The 21,990-nt window shown below is 45.2% G+C and overlaps 1 protein-coding gene across 3 annotated transcripts in view; it reads right to left on the bottom strand.

Moving 5' to 3' along the window:
- Positions 1-1,275: 1,275 nt before the first annotated feature.
- LOC143288533 (inactive peptidyl-prolyl cis-trans isomerase FKBP6-like) overlaps positions 1,276-21,990 on the bottom strand; it is a 28,392-nt gene continuing 7,677 nt past the window's right edge. The window contains exons 5-14 of one of the 3 annotated variants that reach the window (XM_076597121.1): positions 20,665-20,792; positions 19,370-19,444; positions 18,438-18,497; positions 16,221-16,280; positions 12,916-13,113; positions 11,868-11,977; positions 6,465-6,565; positions 4,940-5,018; positions 4,380-4,505; positions 1,276-2,004 (exon numbers count right to left, since the gene is read on the bottom strand). In XM_076597121.1, coding sequence (XP_076453236.1) covers positions 4,400-4,505; positions 4,940-5,018; positions 6,465-6,565; positions 11,868-11,977; positions 12,916-13,113; positions 16,221-16,280; positions 18,438-18,497; positions 19,370-19,444; positions 20,665-20,792 — 917 coding nt within the window. In that variant the 3' untranslated portion in view covers positions 1,276-2,004; positions 4,380-4,399. Of the gene's footprint in view, positions 2,005-2,127; positions 2,160-4,379; positions 4,506-4,939; positions 5,019-6,464; positions 6,566-11,867; positions 11,978-12,915; positions 13,114-16,220; positions 16,281-18,437; positions 18,498-19,369; positions 19,445-20,664; positions 20,793-21,990 lie in introns of those variants that run through there. The other 2 variants (XM_076597123.1, XM_076597122.1) reach the window with 2 other exon arrangements.

Here is a 21,990-nt window from a genome sequence, read left to right as displayed (position 1 = left end):
TGCTCTTTTTTTTTTTTTTTTTTGCAACGATTATTGCAGGCTGCAGTTTGAATCTTTCAGATCCCTGTAGTTTTGACTAAATGGTCATACCATGAGTGTATTCAGGATTGTTGCTGGTGGACTTTTTGACTGGGTGTGAATGTATTACCCAATGGTAAACTGTGTGTACCAAAGGTAGCTAGAATAAATTATATGGAAAGTCTGAACAAATGAAGCTGGAATCTCTGCGCTCAGTGTGTTTGAATGCCTTGCTCACTGGTGATTTAAAAAAATATATATCATATATACTAATATATATATATTATTTTTTTTAAGTGAATGAATTAGTGCACTCAGAACCATACTTTTTTTCTCTCTTTTTTTCTTCTTTTTGCCAAGACAGTCTTTTAACTCCCCTCCCCCACCCACATCAATTCATGAATTTGACATTTTAGCACAACAATGCATGTATTAAATACACTCATATCGTTGGGTGAACCGCAGAAAAAATGCATGTATTAAATATACTCAAATCGTTGGGTGAACATACCTCTTACAAATCCATGCAAAAAAAGAAATTTATATATATTTTTTTGGTTTGGTGGGTAATGAATTTGGCCTATTGCAAGATTTTAATTCATGAAATGGTTCCCAAGAAAATGTTTTTAAGTCCACAACTGCCTGTCCAGAAATCAAAAGAAGTCAATACAGTACACACACAAAAAAATATGTTTCACTGTTACCATCATCAACTTTTAATGACAAGTATAACAATAAAACAGGTAATTCAGCACCATTACAAATAAAACAAATATAAACAGTGAAAAACAAAAGTTTAAACAATAATACTAACACAAGCACAAGCACACACTTGGGTGCATGTATTCACACACACAGGCTGATTCACAGCTAACTGCCACACACACACACACACACACAGTGACACACATTAACATTTTACAGCTAACATTCTCTCTCTCTCTCTGTTGTCCAGTTGTTTGTATAAATCAAAATGAAGGTAATTTTCAGCCACAACAGAACTGCCAGCTCAATGAGAGAGAGGGAGAGGCTTTTGCCAGATAACAAACAAGTGCCTTCCCATGGCAGGCAGTAGCCCACAGCAAGGTGGCGGCCTGCTGGCAAGCGAGCAACCGACCTCCCCTCTTCCCCTCCTTACTATTGTATTTGTATTTCTTGTTATCACAACAGATTTCTCTGTGTGAAATTCGGGCTGCTCTCCCCAGGGAGAGCGCGTCGCTATACTACAGCGCCACCCATTTTTTTTTTTTTTTTCCCCCTGCGTGCAGTTTTATTTGTTTTTCCTATTGAAGTGGATTTTTCTACAGGATTTTGCCAGGAACAACCCTTTTGTTGCCGTGGGTTCTTTTACGTGCGCTAAGTGCATGCTGCACATGGGACCTCGGTTTATCGTCTCATCCGAATGACTAGCGTCCAGACCACCACTCAAGGTCTAGTGGAGGGGGAGAAATTATCGGCGGCTGAGCCGTGATTCGAACCAGCGCGCTCAGATTCTCTCGCTTCCTAGGCGGACGCGTTACCTCTAGGCCATCACTCCATGGTCACTTCCCTTGCTGAATATTTGGCTCCTCTATTACCCTATTACCTCCCTTATACTTTGGCTGTGATACTCATGTTTACTGGGGGGGGGGGGGGGGGGGGAGTATTAACAGAAAACAAAACAAAACACTAAGCAAATTATACAGAAATCAAAACTCATTTTCTGAGCCCAAAATTAACTGTTTCTGGACCATCATCCTGATCATCATTCAACACAAAGAACAACTTGCAAAGAAATGAGCCTTACTTCCGACCCAAAATCAAAAACATCATCCACTCCCTTACCATACAGTATTTTTGTACTTTTACTCTCTTTCTCTCATACAAAGAAGAAAAAAAAAAAAAGAGGAAAAAGTTGCACTCCAACCAAGTCCTCATCTCCTCAAATCATTTTTCAAACTGCAGCTGGCTCTTCTTCTTAATGATCACCATTCTGGCCGAGTTGCCCTGAAACAAAAAACACATCATCAAACAAATTAACCCTTTGAGCCCTTCTTAATGATCACCATTCTGGCCGAGTTGCCCTGAAACAAAAAAACACATCATCAAACAAATTAACCCTTTGAGCCCTTCTTAATGATCACCATTCTGGCCGAGTTGCCCTGAAACAAAAAACACATCATCAAACAAATTAACCCTTTCAGCCCTTCTTAATGATCACCAGTCTGGCTGAGTTGCCCTGAAACAAAAAACACATCATCAAACAAATTAACCCTTTGAGCCCTTCTTAATGATCACCAGTCTGGCTGAGTTGCCCTGAAACAAAAAACACATCATCAAACAAATTAACCCTTTGAGCCCTGACCACCGCTTTACCGGTGGTAGAGAAAAATGACATAATGCCTAGCCACCAGCTGAGCGGTGCGTAAACACTTGTGTCGTGTTTTGCTTATTGGTTGACTTATATTGAAGAGCCAATCAGAAAAACCGTAATATTCTGACGTCAGCGAACGTAGTACCAACATGGCCGCGCCTTTTCACTGTGTTTTGCGCATGCGCTTTGGATAAAAAAGATCAATTTCAATACAAGTCAACCAATAGCAAAACACGACACAAGTGTTTACGCATCGCTCAACCAGTGGCTAGGCATCATGTCATTTTTCTCTACCACCGGTAAAGCGGTGGTCAGGGCACTCTTTTTATATCTGCCGTGACACATTAAATACCAATTATTTGTAAATTTTGGCTCAGGAGATCAGGCAGAAGGGTTAAAACTGCTCAGGAACTCAGGGCTCAAAGGGTTAATGAATGCATCCATGAAGGGGCGTAGCAGAAGGGTTAAGACTCTTTACTATCTGCCAATACAGTGTCACTGAGGGTCTGGGTTCGATTCCTGGCCTCATCCTCTCTCCCAAGTCGAGGAGATGATGGACGGGCGCAATAGCCGAGTGGTTAAAGCGTTGGACTGTCAATCTGAGGGTCCCGGGTTCGAATCACGGTGACGGCGCCTGGTGGGTAAAGGGTGGAGATTTTTGCTATCTCCCAGGTCAACATATGTGCAGACCTGCCAGTGCCTGAACCCCCTTCGTGTGTATATGCAAGCAGAAGATCAAATACGCACGTTAAAGATCCTGTAATCCATGTCAGCGTTCGGTGGGTTATGGAAACAACATACCCAGCATGCACATCCCTGAAAGCAGAGTGTGGCTGCCTACATGGCGGGGTAAAAACGGTCATACATGTAAAAGCCCACTCGTGTGCATACGAGTGAACGTGGGAGTTGCAGCCCACGAACGCAGAAGAAGAAGAAGAGGAGATGATGATTGGCAGTTCCATGCGCACTAAAAGCCCTAGTCCCCTGATGGACTCTCGCTTCCCAGTCGGGCACAGGGAGTGGCGGCCCAGTCCACCCAGGAAGCCAGAGAATCTGAGCGCGCAGGTTCCTCTCCAACACTCGCCAGTATTTTCTCTCCCTCTGCTAGACCTCGAGTGGGTGGTCTGGATGCCAGTCATTTGGATGAAACGCTAAACGGAAGTTCCGTGTGCAGCATGCACGTAGCGCTTATAAAAGAACCCAGGGTGGCAAAAGGGTTTGCATCACCTGGAAATATCACATGGAGAAATCAAATCTTTGGTGGGAAAATAAAATACATGTGCAGGCAGAAGAGAAAAAAAATGGTGGTGCTGCACTGGGACGACACTCTCTCCCTGGGGAGCGAGAGTGGCCTGAATTTCATACAGAGAAATCTGCTGTGACAAAATGCAATGCAATACATTACCACCGAGCCACCACTCTTACTATGACCCCTGCCTTGGTCAAAGCTAGCTGAAAAGACAGAGAGACGATGGCTGGTGAGACACTGACAGAATGACTTCAATAGTCTCTCTTTTTTTCTTTTTTTTTATAAATATTTTTCAATGCAGCCTGCAGAACAGGAGTTAGCCATAAGTGCTGAGCAAGCACTTGCTGAAGGTTGAGATTCATTTATTTAGAAAACACTGCACAGTATTACAGTCGTTTTCAAAACATACAGCATGCTGCCGATGGAACAGAAATCAACTCCACAGTCTCAAAGGAGCTGCACGTGCCAGCAGTAACACCCTGCTGGGTAAGGACCCGGGAGATTCCCATGAATTACTGACGGTAACAGCAATATGTTTTGTTGTTAGAAAAAACAAGGTAGCGTAATATGGTCTCTTGCTAGAAAAACCAAACAACTATTATCGCTTCAGGCTTGAAAAGAACATTCTGCAAAGCACCGTGTTTCCCCCTAACCTCTAAACCATATTCTCAAGAAGTCCTCCCCCCCCCCCCCCCCCCCCCCCGAACGCTAAACCCCGGATTCAAACCCCCAGCCCAACAAAGAGCCGATGACACTCACGGTTCCCCTGCGCTGGACCATCATCTCCAAGCGTTCAGCCGCCTCCACGATGCACTGATTTCTGGCACTGTCAGCGACAGCTCTGGGAAAGGCATCTCCACGATGTCTGGGTTCCTGTAGAACTCCCTGCAACAGTGAAAGAGCTTCAGTCTCAAGGGGTCATGTTCTTGTTCTTGCTGTCAACACAAAACTGTCACATCTACGAAAAAACACTAAGAAAAAACCCCACAAAATACAGTTCATGACACAGTATCCCAGCCATTTAGCTCCGAGACATAACAAGATACGAACATAAATCGAAAATCATACACAAACACAGATACAGTAGAAATAAGATACATACAAGTGCATATCAATATAAAAACTTGTGCATACTCATGCATGCACGCACTGCACACACACACACATGCTCACACGCACACACACACACACACGTGTACACGTGTGAACAAAAAGCTGCATATTACATGTGGATGATGGGGCTGATGACTAGATATTCAGGTAGATGGTTGTTGGCTGCACAGCTCTATTTAGGGGCAAGAATTTCACACAGCACTCACTGAATCTTCTGCTCCACAGTTGTTCTGAAGCGCAGGGAGCACTGGTCGCCCTCCTTCTCCTCCTCCTGTGGGGAGGCTGCTGGGGAAAGAAAAAAATAAATAAATAAAATAAAACAAAAAAAACAATGAAAGACTGAATGACTAAGGTTTTCTTCCAGTCATAACAAGGTAACTTTTACAAAAACAACAAACATATCTTAAAAAAAAAAAAAAAAAAAAAAAAACCCACAAGAACAAAACGTCAGGAAGAGACTATTACCATCCCAAGAATGTATCTTAAAAAAAAAAAAAAAACCAAAAAAAAAACACACACACACAGAAAGAGACTATTGCCATCCCAAGAATATATATTAAACAAAAAACAAAAACAGAACAAAACCTTAGAGACTACTGCCATCCCAAGAATATATCTTCAAAAAACACCCCAAAAAAACCCCCAAAAACCACAACAGAACAAAACCTCAGAAAGAAACTATTGCCATCCCAAGAATGTATTATAAATTTTTTTTTAAACCCCAAAAATCCCTCAAGAAGTGATTATTGCCATCCCAATAATGCATCTAAAAACAAACAAACAACTGAGAAAGAGACAATTGCAATCTCACTAATCCCCCCCCCCCACCAAAAAAAAAACAAAAACAAAAACAAAACCTTTGGGAAGAGACTAATACAATTTATCTCAATAATCTATCATTAATAAAAAAAACAACCCCCCAAAAACGCCCCTGAAAACACCCAGTGCTTTAGAAAGAGACCACTGCCATTCCAATAATCTTTTGCAATAATAAAAAAATTAATTAATTAAAAAAAAAAAAAAGAAGAGACAATGGTCGTACCAATAATAAAATATTCGAATAAACACAACAAAATAAAAAAAACACCAAAAACAAACAAAACCAAACCCCAATCTAACTTGGTATTAGACGACTGTCATCCAAATAATATATATATATATATATATAAAACAATAAATGCAACAAAAAAAGAGTCAAACAAAACAAAAACAAACAACCAAAAAAAAAACCGACAACACTCTTGCCATCCCAAAACTGTGTGTTTTAAAAAGAAAAAAGAAAAAAAAAGTGGATTTGAGTGTGTAGTGTGCATGTGTTTGTGGTGTATATATATATATGTATGTGTGTGTGTGTGTGTGTGTGTGTGTGTGTGTGTGTGTGTGTGCATGGGCTTGTGTATGCCTCAAGTGTTGTAAGTGTACAAAAATGTGTGTGTGTGTGAGAGAGTGTGTGTGTGAGAGAGAGAGAGAGAGAGAGAGAGAGTGTGTGTGTGTGCGAGCGAGAGAGAGAGAGAGTGTGTGTGTGTGTGCGAGAGAGAGAGAGAGAGAGAGAGAGTGTGTGTGTGTGTGTGTGTGTGTGTGAGAGAGAGAGAGAGAGAGAGAGAGAGAGAGAGAGTGTATGTGTGTATGAGAGAGAGAGAGAGTGTGTGTGTGTGTGTGAGAGAGAGAGAGAGAGAGAGAGAGAGAGAGAGAGAAGGGTGGTGAGGGCCCCTCGTAACAAAACGGACCAACCTTCAGTGTTGCTGCCCCCACTGTCCGACACGGAAGAGGACACCATCCGCTCACACATCTTCTTGTAGCTCTCTGACTGAATGGCAAACTTCTTCATGTCTCTGCACACAGCGGGGAACCACACACATACAGTGCTGTCCACAGAACCACCGACCACTCCGGCCCGTGACTCAACAAAGTCAACTTCACTCTCCATCCCCACCCCCCACCCCCACCCACACCCCCCCCAAACTGTCACACAGCGGGGAACCACACACATACAGTGCTGTCAACAGAACCACCGACCACTCCGGCCCGTGACTCAACAAAGTCAACTTCACTCTCCATCCCCACCCCACCCCTAAACCATATTCAACAGTGGCAACCCACAACCCTACACCCCGAACGCTAACACCTGCATCAAGCCCCGCCCAATGAGCCGATGACCTCACGGTTCCCCTGCGCGGACCACTCACAACGTCAGGTCCGCTCCACTGCACTAAATTCGCCTGTCAGCGACAGCTCTGGAAAGCATCTCCAGATTCTGGGTTCTGTGATCCGGCAATGTGAAAGGCTAATCGTCAAGGGGAGTTCTTGCACTGACGTCACCAAATGTGCACAAAAAAAACCAAAAAAAACTCCCACAAAATACATTCCATACCATATCCCACCAATTTGCTCCAAGACATAACAGATACAAACAAGGCTGCAAAAAAACACAACCCAGACCGTGAAATCAAAACAACTTCATATCAATCAAAAACTTATCATACTCACCCACCCCCCAAACTGCACACACGACCACACCATGACATCACACACAACAACACCACATCGTGAACCAAACGCTAATTCATGCTACGGGAATGACTAATATTCAGGTGTGTGTACCACCACACTCTTTAGGGGAAGAATTTCACACACCTCCAATCTTCTGCTCACAGTTGTTCTAAGCGCAGGCCACTGTCGCCCTCCTCTCCTCCTCCATGGCGAGGCTGCGGGGAAAGAAAAAAATAATAAATAAATAAACAAACAACAACAAACGGAAGACGTTTTCATCATAACAATGTAACTTTTACAAAACACAACCAACCACATATCCTTTAAAATAAAAAAAAAAAAGAAACAAAAAAAAAAAAAACCACCAAAAACCCCAAGAACAAAAGTCAGGAAGAGCTATTGCTCAAGACATACTGACAAAACAAAAAAAAAACAGACACACACGGAAAGAGACAACCGGCCATCCAAGATTATGGGGAACAAATAACGAAAAACAGAAAAATTACACTACTGCACCAAGATGAAATTAAAAAACCAAAAAACCTCAATCCACCACCCAAAACCCAAAAGCAAACTGTTACCATGCGACCAAAATTACATTTCAATTTTTATTTAACACCCCAAAAATCCCTCAAGAATATTATCTCACCCCAAAATCATCCTAAAAACACAACCCACAAACACACCTCGAAAGACACAATGGCAACCTAATCCACCCCCCCCCCCACACCCACCAACAACAACACCTTTGGATCAACTAATCAAACTTATCTCCAAATCCATCATCAAAAAACACCAACAAAACATACCAAGTATAAAAAACCCAGAACACCGGTGGATAAAAGAACCACGTTGACTTTAACCTAATCTGGTCAATATAAAAATATGTGAATTAAAAAAAAGGAAAAGAGAAGAAAATTTACATCAAGGTCGTATCAATATTAGACTTTTGCGTAAACCCACAAATAAAACCAACGAAAACAAAACACTAAAACCCAATCTAACTTGTCCGTTTTGGGAAACTGATCAAATACAATATAATATCGTGTGTATGTGTGTGCTGGAACAATGAATGGCAACAAAAAGAGCAAACAAAAAAACAACACCAAGTAAAAAAATGGAAGTCTTGCCATCCCAAAACGATGTGTTAAAAGAGCAAAAAAATGTAGGTGTGTCAGTGTGAAGTGTTTGGGGTATATATGTGTGGTCGATGGTATGGTGTGGTGATCAATTGGTGTGTGCGGGCATTGGGTCCTATCAAGTGTTGTAAGGTACGAAAATGGTGTTAGTCGCAGAGTGTGTGAGCTCGAAAAGAGAGTTTACAGAAGATGAGGTATGTGTGAAGAGAGAGGAGGATAGAGAGAGTGGTGTATGTTAGAAGAGAGAGAGGAGAGAGTGTGTGGTGGGGGAGAGAGTGAGAGGAGGGATGGTGGGGCTCATTGGGAGGGAGATCAGTTGGGCAGATAAGGTGGTGATGGCCCTTAAATAAGGGCAACTTAGTGTTGTCCAAGCACGTTGTCCAGACAGGAAGAGACACCACCGACTCGACACACTCGTGAGTCTCTCTAGTGAATGGCACATTCTTCATGTCACTGCACACAGCGGAAGCCATTTGTATTTGTATTTGTATTTCTTTTATCACAACAGATTTCTCTGTGTGAAATTCGGGCTGCTCTCCCCAGGGAGAGCGCGTCGCCATACTACAGCGCCACCCATTTTTTTGTATTTTTTCCTGTGTGCAGTTTTATTTGTTTTTCCTATTGAAGTGGATTTTTCTACAGAATTTTGCCAGGAACAACCCTTTTGTTGCCGTGGGTTCTTTTACGTGCGCTAAGTGCATGCTGCACACGGGACCTCGGTTTATCGTCTCATCCGAATGACTAGCGTCCAGACCACCACTCAAGGTCTAGAGGAGGGGGAGAAAATTTCGGGGGCTGTGCCGTGATTCGAACCAGCGCGCACAGATTCTCTCGCTTCCTAGGCGGACGCGTTACCTCTAGGCCATCACTCCAGTGCTGTCAACAGAACCACCAACCACTCCGGCCCGTGACTCAACAAAGTCAACTTCACTCTCCATCCCCCACCCCCACCCGCACACCCCCCAAACTGTCACACAGCGGGGAACCACACACATACAGTGCTGTCACCAGAACCACCGACCACTCCGGCCCGTGACTCAACAAAGTCAACTTCACTCTCCATCCCCACCCCCCACCCCCACCCACACCCCCCCAAACTGTCACACAGCGGGGAACCACACACATACAGTGCTGTCAACAGAACCACCGACCACTCCAGCCCGTGACTCAACGAAAGTCAACTTCACTCTCCATCCCCACCCCCCCACACCCCCCCACACCCCCCAAACTGTCACACAGCGGGGAACCACACACATACAGTGCTGTCAACAGAACCACCGACCACTCCAGCCCGTGACTCAACGAAGTCAACTTCAATCTCCACCCCCACCCCCCACACCCACCCACAACCCCCCAAAACTGTCACACAGCGGGGAACCACACACATACAGTGCTGTCAACAGAACCACCGACCACTCCGGCCCGTGACTCAACAAAGTCAACTTCAATCTCCACCCCCACCCCCCACACCCCCCCACACCCCCCAAACTGTCACACAGCGGGGAACCACACACATACAGTGCTGTCAACAGAACCACCGACCACTCCGGCCCGTGACTCAACAAAGTCAACTTCAATCTCCACCCCCACCCCCCACACCCCCCCCACACCCCCCAAACTGTCACACAGCGGGGAACCACACACATACAGTGCTGTCAACAGAACCACCGACCACTCCGGCCCGTGACTCAACAAAGTCAACTTCACTCTCCATCCCCACCCCCCACCCCCCACACCCCCAAACTGTCACACAGCGGGGAACCACACACATACAGTGCTGTCAACAGAACCACCAACCACTCCGGCCCGTGACTCAACAAAGTCAACTTCACTCTCCATCCCCACCCCCACCCACACCCCCCAAACTGTCACACAGCAGGGAACCACACACATACAGTGCTGTCAACAGAACCACCGACCACTCCGGCCCGTGACTCAACAAAGTCAACTTCAATCTCCACCCCCACCCCCCACACCCCCAACCTGTTCCTTAAGTTATGGTAAGCTGTAACGGGAGTAAAAGTCCAGTGGTCAAAGCGTTGACTTTCAACCTGAGGGTCCCAGGTTCGAATCTCGGTGACGGCGCCTGGTGGAGTAAAGGGTGGAGATTTTTACCCATCTCCCACGTCAACATATGTGCAGACCTGCTTGTGCCTGAACCCCCTGCGTGTGTATACGCAAGCTGAAGATCAAATACGCACGTTAAAGATCCTGTAATCTACGTCCCCGTTTGGTGGGTTATGGAAACAAGAATATACCCAGCATGCACACCCCCGAAAAACAGAGTACAGCTGCCTACATGGCTGGGTAAATACGGTCACAAACATAAAATCCCACTCGTGTACATACGAGTGTGGATGTGGGAGTTACAGCCCACGAACGAAGAAGAATGGTAAGCTGTGTCACAGAAAGCTAGCGCTGTGTCAGTTGCGAGTAATCCCGGGGACCGCTACGATCGCCAGATCGCCCTCACTGGAGACACGAACACACCAATGGACTGCGCCCCACTGGGTCCCCTATCAACTAACAGCACGCCCCTCGGCAGCCCGGTTTAATCACGCCCAACTGCAACACAGCAACCTCCCACAAACACGACAGTTTTCATCAGCATACTGATGCTGGTCACCACGTGGAAGAAGACAGCTGCATCAGTGGGGTGAGGCTGGTCAACGTCTTCAGCGTCAGCAGATTCATGGGGGGGTGGGGTGGGGGGGGGCTGTTGCTGGATAGGAGGGACATGGTGGCGGTCTCCACTCTGGGAGGGACGCTCACTCAGTCTGGCTCCACGACTAAGCCATTATTGTCATTAGTAGGGGGCTTAGTAGGAGGTGTCCCAAGTACGTTAAATCAGAACAGGCACTACTGAACACCACCGAAGTGACTCAGCAGGAGTGCAGGGTCTCCTCTAGTGTGGCCTCTTGGCGACCTAACATCGGTGCTTCCCTGCAGACTGCTGACACAGACTGTGATGGCCATTTGTATTTGTATTTCTTTTTATCACAACAGATTTCTCTGTGTGAAATTCCGGCTGCTCTCCCCTGGGAGAGCGCGTCGCTATACTACAGCGCCACCCATTTTTTTGGTATTTTTTCCTGCGTGCAGTTTTATTTGTTTTTCCTATCGAAGTGGATTTTTCTACAGAATTTTGCCAGGAACAACCCTTTTGTTACCGTGGGTTCTTTTACGTGCACTAAGTGCATGCTGCACATGGGACCTCGGTTTATCGTCTCATCCGAATGACTAGCGTCCAGACCACCACTCAAGGTCTAGTGGAGGGGGAGAAAATATCGGCGGCTGAGCCGTGATTCGAACCAGCGCGCTCAGATTCTCTCTCGCTTCCTAGGCGGACACGTTACCTCTAGGCCACCACTCCATGTTAGGGGGGAATCAGAATGAACGGGGAGTTATGGGAGTAATGCCACTGAAACCGTGCAAATGTTGGGCAGCAGCAAAAAAAAAAAAAAAAAAAAAAAAAAAAAAAAAGTGGGCAGAAGACAGCACTCACTGGTCCAGCTTCCTCAGAGCGCTGGCGATGGCCTTGTTGGCACTGTCCAGCCTCTGAGCCTTCAGGTACAGGTTTCTGGCATCCTCAAACTCCGACATGAAGTGCAGGGCCTGAAGAAACACAGGCAGCGACAGGCTGTCAGTTTTCATCTACACGACAAGACAAAATCTTATATCATCGAGGGTAATAAATAAGCATGTAACATACTTTTTTTAAAATTTTTTTTTTTACATCCAGCCCTCACCCTGAAGAGGGAATGAAGCTAAATAAAGGGGGGGGGGGGGGGGGGGGGGGGGGGATGAGCAAAAGGAAAAAAAAAACAACCCATAAAACACAATCAAAATATACAGGAGGGAGAAAGTGGGAGGGGAGAAGGCTCTGTGTGTGTGTGTGTGTGTGTGTGTGTGTACGCACGTGCGTGCGTGTGTGTGTGCGCCCCACCACACCAACCTGTGCCTTGTCATAGATGGCCTTGACATTGTGGGACCTTCCCCCCCTACACCAACCTGTGCCTTGTGACAGATGGCCTTGACATTGTGGGACCTCAACCCTACACCAACCTGTGCCTTGTGACAGATGGCCTTGACATTGTGGGACCTCACCCCTACACCAACCTGTGCCTTGTGACAGATGGCCTTGACATTGTGGGACCTTCCCCTCAACACCAACCTGTGCCTTGTGACAGATGGCCTTAACATTGTGGGACATCCCCCCTACACCAGCCTGTGCCTTGTGACAGATGGCCTTGACATTGTGGGACCTCACCCCTACACCAACCTGTGCCTTGTGACAGATGGCCTTGACATTGTGGGACCTCACCCCTACACCAACCTGTGCCTTGTGACAGATGGCCTTGACATTGTGGGACCTTCCCCTCTACACCAACCTGTGCCTTGTGACAGATGGCCTTGACATTGTGGGACCTCACCCCTACACCAACCTGTGCCTTGTGACAGATGGCCTTGACATTGTGGGACCTTCCTCCAACACCAACCTGTGCCTTGTGACAGATGGCCTTGACATTGTGGGACCTCACCCCTACACCAACCTGTGCCTTATGATAGATGGCCTTGACATTGTGGGGGTTTAAGGCCAGGGCCTTGTTGCAGTAGGTGATGGTGATGCCGTTCTGCTTCAGCTTCTGGCAGCACAGCGCCATGTTGATGTAGACCCGAACCAACACCTTCTTCTGCTGCTCCTCCTCCGCCTCGTTCTTCAGGTGGTAGTCCTCCAGGATCTTCCCCGCCTGTGTGGATGGAGTGTCACACATGTGTGTCGTCAGTGTCATATGTGTCACACGTGTCACTCTCTTACTGTGTGCAGTCACATGTCACCGATGTCACTCTCTTACTGTCTGCAGTCACACATGTCACATGCTTCACCAATGTCACACACGTTAGCAATGTCACACGTGTCACCAATGTCACACTCGTCACCAATGTCACACACGTTAGCAATGTCACACGTTAGCAATGTCACGCATGTCACCAATGTCACACACGTTAGCAATGTCACACGTGTCACCAATGTCACACGTGTCACCAATGTCACACTCGTCACCAATGTCACACTCGTCACCAATGTCACACGTGTCACCAATGTCACACTCGTCACCAATGTCACACTCGTCACCAATGTCACACACACGTGTCACCAATGTCACACTCGTCACCAATGTCACACTCGTCACCAATGTCACACTCGTCACCAATGTCACACACGTTAGCAGTGTCACACGTGTCATCAATGTTACACTCATTACCAATGTCACACTCGTCACCAATGTCACACGTGTCATCAATGTCACACTCATCACCAATGTCACACTCGTCACCAATGTCACACGTGTCACCAATGTCACATGAGTCACCAATGTCACACACGTTAGCAATGTCACACGTGTCACCAATGTCACACACATTAGCAATATCACATGTGTCATCAATGTCACACATGTTAGCAATGTCACATGAGTCACCAATGTCACAGATGTTAGCTATGTCATACATGTCACCAATGTCACACTCATCACCAGTACCTCTCTGCCTGTGTGCAGTTACACATGTCATCAGTGTCACATGTCACCAATGTAAGCAATATAACATGAGTCACCAATGTCACATGAGTCACCAATGTCACACATGTCACCAATGTCACTCTCTTCCTGAATGCAGTCACACATGTCACCAGCGTCACATGTGTCACCAATCTCACATACGTCAGCAACGCCACATATATCACAGAGTCACACACATCACCAATGTCACATGTGTCAACGATGTTACACGTGTAACCAATGCCGCATGTCACCAGTGCCCCCCTCTCTCTCTTCCTATGTGCAGTCACACACGTCACCAACGTCAAATGTGTCACACACGTCACCAGTGTCACGCATGTCACCAGTGCCCCTCTCTCTCCTCGTCACCAACGTCACACAGGGCCCAATCATCTTGTTCCGCCATTTGAACCTTCCCCCAGCTGAAGTCAGGTACCCATTCACACCTGGGTGGAGCGAGGAATCTCACGTCACATGTGTCACCAATCTCACATACGTCAGCAACGCCACATATATCACAGAGTCACACACATCACCAATGTCACACGTGTCAATGTTGTCACATGTGTAACCAATGCCGCATGTCACCAGTGCCTCTCTCTCTCCTCCTACGTGCAGTCACACGTGTCACCAACGTCACACAGGGCCCAATCATCTAGTTCCACCATTTGAACCTTCCCCCAGCTGAAGTCAGGCACTCTCATTCACACCTGGGTGGAGCGAGGAATCTCAGAGTGAATCCCCTTTCCCCAAGGACACAACACCATGCTGGAACAGGGACTGGAACCCTGGTCACTGGTGAACACTGGACCGCAAGTCCAACACAGATTGTCAAGATTTACATCTATCAAAATACATCAAACGCACCAAACTAAATGAACCCGCTGCCATATACGCAATCGCCGAGTGGTTCAAGCGTTGGACTTTCAATCTGAGGGTCCCGGATTCGAATCTTGCTAAGTGCGCCGGGTGGGTAAAGGGTGGAGAGTTTTCAGATCTCCCTGGTCAACATGTGCAGACCTGCTAGTGCCTGAATACCCTTTATGTGTATTACAGTGATGGCCTAGAGGTAACGCGTCAGCCTAGGAAGCGAGAGAATCTGAATGCGCTGGTTTGAATCACAGCTCAGCCACCGATATCTTCTCCCCCTCCACTAGACCTTGAGTGGTGGTCTGAATGCAAGTCATTCGGATGAGACGATAAACCGAGGTCCTGTGCGCAGCATGCACTTAGTGCATGTAAAAAGAACCCACGGCAACAGAAGGGTTGTTCCTGGCAAAATTCTGTAGAAAAATCCACTTTGATAGGAAAAACAAATAAAACTGCATGCAGGAAAAAATACAAAAAAATGGGTGGCGCTGTAGTGTAGCGACGCGCTCTCCCGGGGGAGAGCAGCCAGAATTTCACACAGAGAAATCTGTTGTGATAAAAAGAAATACAAATACAAACATGCATGCAGATCAAATATGGATGTTAAAGATCCTGTATTCTGTGTCGGTGTTTGGCGGGTTATAGAAACAAGAACATACCCAGCATGCACACCCCCAAAAATGGAGTATGGCTGCCTATGTCTTACACGTAAAATGTTACACGTCTACATGAGTGTGTACGTGTGCATGACTGAAACCTGATTGAACGACACAGGACACGAAGGAAGAGCGCTCAATGGCAGCCGTCAGTCGGCTTCACCCAGGTAGGCAGCCTGTTGTGCAAATGTCCCCGTGTTCGTTATGTGCTTTGAGCTTGGTCTCTGACCGAGGATAGGCGCTGTGTAAGTATCGGCATCCATCCATCCATACGACCAACAGCCCTGCTACCAGAGGCACTGACCTTTTTTTCTTCTTTTTTTTCTTTGTGGAGAAATCAGTGGATGCGTAAAATTTCTGCAAATGAGCAGGATAGTCTCAGCATCCTTGGAAGGCTCTTTCCCACTTTTTTTTTTTTCTTTTTTGTTCTCTCTCTCTCTCTCTTTGTCTCTCTCTCTCTCTCTCTTCTTTTTTTTTTTTTCCCCCCTTCCGTCATCATTTTTCTCCTTTCTGTTGTCTTTTCTTTTTCTTTCTTTTTTTTTTTCTTCTCTCATCTCTTTATTCTGTCTTTTTTATTTTCTCTCTCTCTCTCTCTCTCTCTCTCTCTCTCTTTCTTCCCCCTGTAATCGGTCTTCTTACCATTGAAATGCTCAAACGTTGTCAAGGCCATGCAACATATAAAATCACATACAGGGTAGTTTCATGCACAATGTCTGAAAAAGGTGAGGTAGACACGATCTCATTCTCTCTCTCTCTCTCTCTGGCACTGACCTGTTTGTACTTGGTCCAGGCTTTGTTGTACAGTCCTGCGTTGTACAGCTGGTTTCCCTCCTGAAACACAGTGCGTTCCTTTTCTTTTTAAGGGGGAACACGGCAGTGCAAAAAAGACCAAATTTTCATAATTTGGGTTTCTGATGGATTTTGATTCTTGAACATCTCTTCTATCATAATGCATAAGTTTTTCCACTGCAAAGATGTCTTTAACAAAAAACAACAACCCCCAAAACCCCCCCCAAAAAAAAACAAAAAAACTGCCAATAAAGATTGCTTGCTGAATCACTTAAGTATTTAATAATAATTTTTTGTTCAATTTTGACGCAAGTCGTCAAGTTTCTGGCCTTGACAACATACCTTGGACTTGCTCAATGATGAGTAAACCTACAACCCTGAGACTTTGCATGATTGTTTTATGACATCTTATTGAAGTTTTCTCACGAGTATGTATGAAAATATTCTCTGGGTTTTAATTCATAGCAGTTCCAATCTTTTTACCCATTGAAAATTTTGAGGATTTCGCAATACCCAAAATTTCAAAAATTCATAAAAAGTACAAATAACTGAAGAATCAACACAATCTCACGTGTGTGTGTGTGTGTGTGTGTGTGTTTGTGTGTGTGTGTGTGTGTGTGTGTGTGTGTGTATGGACCCCTGCTCCACAAGAGTCAACTCTGTTCAACATCTCACCCACAAGGCCAAGACCAGAGATCCCCGTCACACTTTTCCGTCAATCCATACACCCTTTGCTTGTCCATGCTGCAATTTAGATTCTTTTCCTTTTTCAACTGAAGCAGGTTCCAAAGTATCTTGTGGGGGGGGGGTCTGACCAATCTTTATACATCACGCTTCTGTTTCAGCTCAAGGTGTCAAAGCGTGCAGACTGATCCATATTAGATACATCATAGACGGGGACAATAACCAAGTGGTTGAAGCGTTGGACTTTCAATCTCGGGTGGAGATTTTTACGATCTCCCAGGTCAACATATGTGCAGACCTGCTAGTGCCTGAACCCCTTTCGTGTGTATATGCAAGCAGAAGATCAAATACGCATGTTAAAGATCCTGTAATCCATGTCGGCGTTCGGTGGGTTATGGAAACAAGAACATTCCCAGCATGCACACCCCTGAAAGTGGAGTATGGCTGCCTACATGGCGGGGTAAAAACGGTCATACACGTAAAAGCCCACTCGTGTGCATACGAGTGAACGTGGGAGTTGCAGCCCACGAACGCAGAAGAAGAAGAAGAAGAAGATACATCTAACTACTTCAAAAATTTAATCAAACAAAAAAAACAAACAAAAAAAAGTGTCAAAGCGTACAGACTGATCCATATTAGATACATCATAACTACTTAAAAAATATAATTAAACAAACAAACAAAAAACCTCAAAAAAACCCAGAGGTGGTCAGGCCTTGAGAACGTGCAAAACATGTATATATATATATATATAATACAGCCTAAAATTTGTATTTTGTATTCGAATTTGTATTTGTATTTCTTTTTATCACAACAGATTTCTCTGTGTGAAATTCCTATCGAAGTGGATTTTTCTACAGAATTTTGCCATGGACAACCCTTTTGTTGCCGTGGGTTCTTTTACGTGCGCTAAGTGCATGCTGCACATGGGACCTCGGTTTATCGTTTCATCCGAATGACTAGCGTCTCCAGACCACCACTCAAGGTCTAGTGGAGGGGGAGAAAATATCAGCGGCTGAGCCGTGATTCAAACCAGTGCGTTCAGATTCTCTCGCTTCCTAGGCGGACGCATTACCTCTAGGCCATCACTCCGTATGAAATGAGATTAATAAACAAAACTTCTTCTTCATTCGTGGCCGTGGGCTGCAACTCCCACATTCACTCGAATGTACACGAGTGGGCTTTTACGTGTATGACCGTTTTTACACTGCCATGTAAGCAGCCATACTCCGTTTTCGGAGGAACAAAGATCCCTGAGGAGGCAGACAACATGCCGGCTATAGGTGAAGGAAAATTCAATCATAAAGTTATAACACTTAACAATATACATAATCTAAAAAAAAAAATTTTTTTTTGATCTGTATATCTATCTCTCTATATGTATCTATCTTTCTCTCTGTATATATATATATATATATATATATATATATAGAGAGAGAGAGAGAGAGATACATATATATACACAGAGAGAGAGTGAGAGAGAGATACACATATCTATCTATCTATCAGGCTTACCTCACGTTCTGCTTTGGCCACTTTGCACACAAAGTCAAATGATATCTTTTTTCTCTCCTCCTGCAAAACACATTTTAAGTCAAATCAAGAAAAAAAAAAGCCTTTGAATGACACTGACAGCACATGAACAAACAAACAAAAACAACAACAACAACCCAGAGAGCTGAGACAGATGAACTGAAACATTATGACAATGACAAGAGATTAAATTCCTCATAGTGCTGGTACTGCTTTTAGGAGAACTGCTGCAGACTGATCCTTGTAGGAGCACTGTTGGTTGGTTCATATGGACAGGTTTGCATTTTGCTTTACCTTTAACAGTTTATCTCTCTCTCTCTCTCTCTCTCTCTCTCTCTATATATATATATATATATATATATATATACATATAAAAATGCATACACAGAGAGATACATGCATACCTACCTACATACAGAATAAATATACAGATACAGGTTTATACAAATCTATCTATCTATATCAACAATCATTTCTTTTAATTCAATGAATTCCAAGTACACAAAAGTGACACCTGGGGCTGATGAATGAGAATAAACAATCTTTAACTCACTCAGTACGGCCAGTCCTCTCTTCTCCTCTACACAGACCCCTCGGATGTCCAGTGGGTGTCTGAATGACCCAACCTTTAGCTTCCGTCATCAGGATTGTGGTATTCTTTGTTAACATTCACGTCTTCAGTATAAGAGCCTTCCGCTTGCAATATTTTGATGATGGTAATTGGGCTAAAACGCTGTTAACATCGTCTCTTTCGCCATTCGTATGGAGCGAGTTAAAGAACATGCACTTCTCAAACTTCTAGACTGGAATGTAAAGACAATCGTCTCAGACCCAGACGTGAACAGAAAACAGCAAGAACTGCTTCCTTACCAAACAAGATGACTATGAATGGTATAATTCATTCCCCGTCTCACCTCGGTCATCTGGTGATAGTCGTCTACCCCTTCTCGCTCCACAAAACTCAGCAGCTCAATGTCAAACAGCACTGTAACACAAAAAAACCCTCAGCAGTCAGCACTGTAACACACAACTCAGCAGTCAGCACTGTAACACACAACTCAGCAGTCAGCACTGTAACACACAGCTCATCAGCTCAATATCAATCAGCACCGTAACACACAGCTCATCAGCTCAATGTCAAACAGCACTGTAACACACAACTCAGCAGTCAGCACTGTAACACACAGCTCATCAGCTCAATGTCAAACAGCACTGTAACACACAACTCAGCAGCTCAATATCAATCAGCACTGTAACACACAACTCAGCAGTTCAATGTCAAACAGCACTGTAACACACAACTCAGCAGTCAGCACTGTAACACACAACTCAGCAGTCAGCACTGTAACACACAACTCAGCAGTCAGCACTGTAACACACAACTCAGCAGTCAGCACTGTAACACAAAACTCAGCAGTCAGCACTTAACACAAAACTCAGCAGCTCAATGTCAAACAGCACTGTAACACAAAACTCAGCAGTCAGCACTTAACACAAAACTCATCAGCTCAATGTCAAACAACACAAAACTCAGCAGTCAGCACTGTAACACACAACTCAGCAGTCAGCACTGTAACACACAACTCAGTAGTTCAACGCCAAACCAATGGGGCGGTGGGGGTTGGGTGGTGGGGGACACCAGCCTAAACAGCTGGGAGGGATGTGGGGGGGAGGGACAGGGGGGAGGACTGAATATCTACCTGTACAGTTGGGAGGGATGTGTGTGTGTGTGGGGGGGGGGGGGTGGGGAGGAGGGAGGACTGAACATCTACCTATACAGTTGGGATGAACGTGGGGGGGGGGGGGGGGGTGAGGGGGGAGGGGGGAGGACTGAACATCTACCTGTACAGTTGGGAGGGATGTGGGGGGCAGGGGGAGGGGGGAGGACTGAATATCTACCTGTACAGTTGGGATAGATGGGGAGAGTGGGATGGAGGGGGGGGGGGGCACTGAATATCTACCTGTACAGTTGGGGGGAGGGGGGGGGGCGAGGGGGAGGACTGACTATCTATCTGTACAATTGGGATAGATGGGGAGAGTGGGATAGATGGGGAGAGTGTGTGTGGGGGGGGGTGGGGGGGGCACTGAATATCTACCTGTACAGTTGGGGGGGGGGGGGACGAGGGGGAGGACTGAATATCTACCTGTACAATTGGGATAGAATAGATGGGGAGAGTGGGGGGGGGGGGGGCACTGAATATCTAAATGTGCAGTTGGGAGGGATGCGGGGAGGGCAGCCCATCTTGCCGAAGAAGTACTCGGGCTTGAAGATGAAGCGGGACCGCTCCCCTTTCTTCATGGAGCCGACAGCAACGTGCATGCCTTCCACCTGGCTCCCTGACCGCATGGCAAAAGTTAGTGTACCGTGTTGTGCTGTGGAGTGTTGTACTGTGTTCTATCGTCGTAATGCTGCACTGTCATTGTTGTATTGTGTTGTGTTGTGCTGCCGTTGTCGTGCTGCTGCATTGTACTGTGTTGTATTGTCGTGTCTTGCATTGTGCTGTGTTGTACTTTCGTGTTTTATTGTACTGTGTTTTACTTGTATTGTCATGTTGTTGTTTTGTATTGTACTGTATTGCATTGTTGTATTGTATTGTATTGTACTGTGTTGTATTTCACTGTCGTATTGTATTGTACTTTGTTCTATTGTCGTAATGTTGCATTGTAATTGTTGTATTGCCATTGTCGTACTGTTGCATTGTACTGTGTTGTATCGTTCTGTGTTCTACTGTTGTAATGTTGCATTGTAATTGTTGTATTACTTGTAATTGTTGTATTGTGTTGTACTGCCATTGTCGTACTGTTGCAATGTATTGTGTTGTATTGTCATGTTTTATTGTGATGTGTTGTATTGTCATATTGTCGTATTGTATTGTATTGTATTGCATTGTCATATTGTATTGTATTGTATTGCATAGTCGTATTGTATTGTACTGTGTTGCATTACCATATTGTTGTATTGCATTGTATTGCATTGTCATATTGTACTGTACAGTGTTGTACTGCATTGCATTGTATTGTATTGTGTTGTATTATCATGTTGTATTGTACTATGTTGTATTGTACTATGTTGTATTGTTGTATCGTATTGCACTGCTCCCCTTTCTTAAAGAAGCCCACAGCCACATGCATGCCTTCCACGTGGCCCCTTGACAATGTGGCAAGATTGTAGTGTACTGTGTTGTAGTGTACTGTGTTGTAGTGTACTGTGTTGTAGTGTACTGTGTTGTAGTGTACTGTGTTGTAGTGTACTGTGTTGTACTGTATTATCATATTGTTCTTTATTGTACTGTATTGTACTGTACTGCTCCCCTTTCCTCATGGAGCCCACAGCCACATGCATGCCTTCCACATGGCCCCTTGACAACGTGGCAAGGTTGTAGTGTACTGTGTTGTAGTGTATTATCATATTGTTCTTTATTGTACTGTATTGTACTGTACTGTTCCCCTTTCCTCATGGAGCCCACAGCCACATGCATGCCTTCTACATGGCCCCTTGACAACGTGGCAAGGTTGTAGTGTACTGTGTTGTTAC

Source organism: Babylonia areolata, chromosome 12, assembly GCF_041734735.1.
Source record: "Babylonia areolata isolate BAREFJ2019XMU chromosome 12, ASM4173473v1, whole genome shotgun sequence".
NCBI classification, from domain to species: domain Eukaryota; kingdom Metazoa; phylum Mollusca; class Gastropoda; order Neogastropoda; family Buccinidae; genus Babylonia; species Babylonia areolata.
This window is presented reverse-complemented; position numbering and strand designations above follow the sequence as displayed.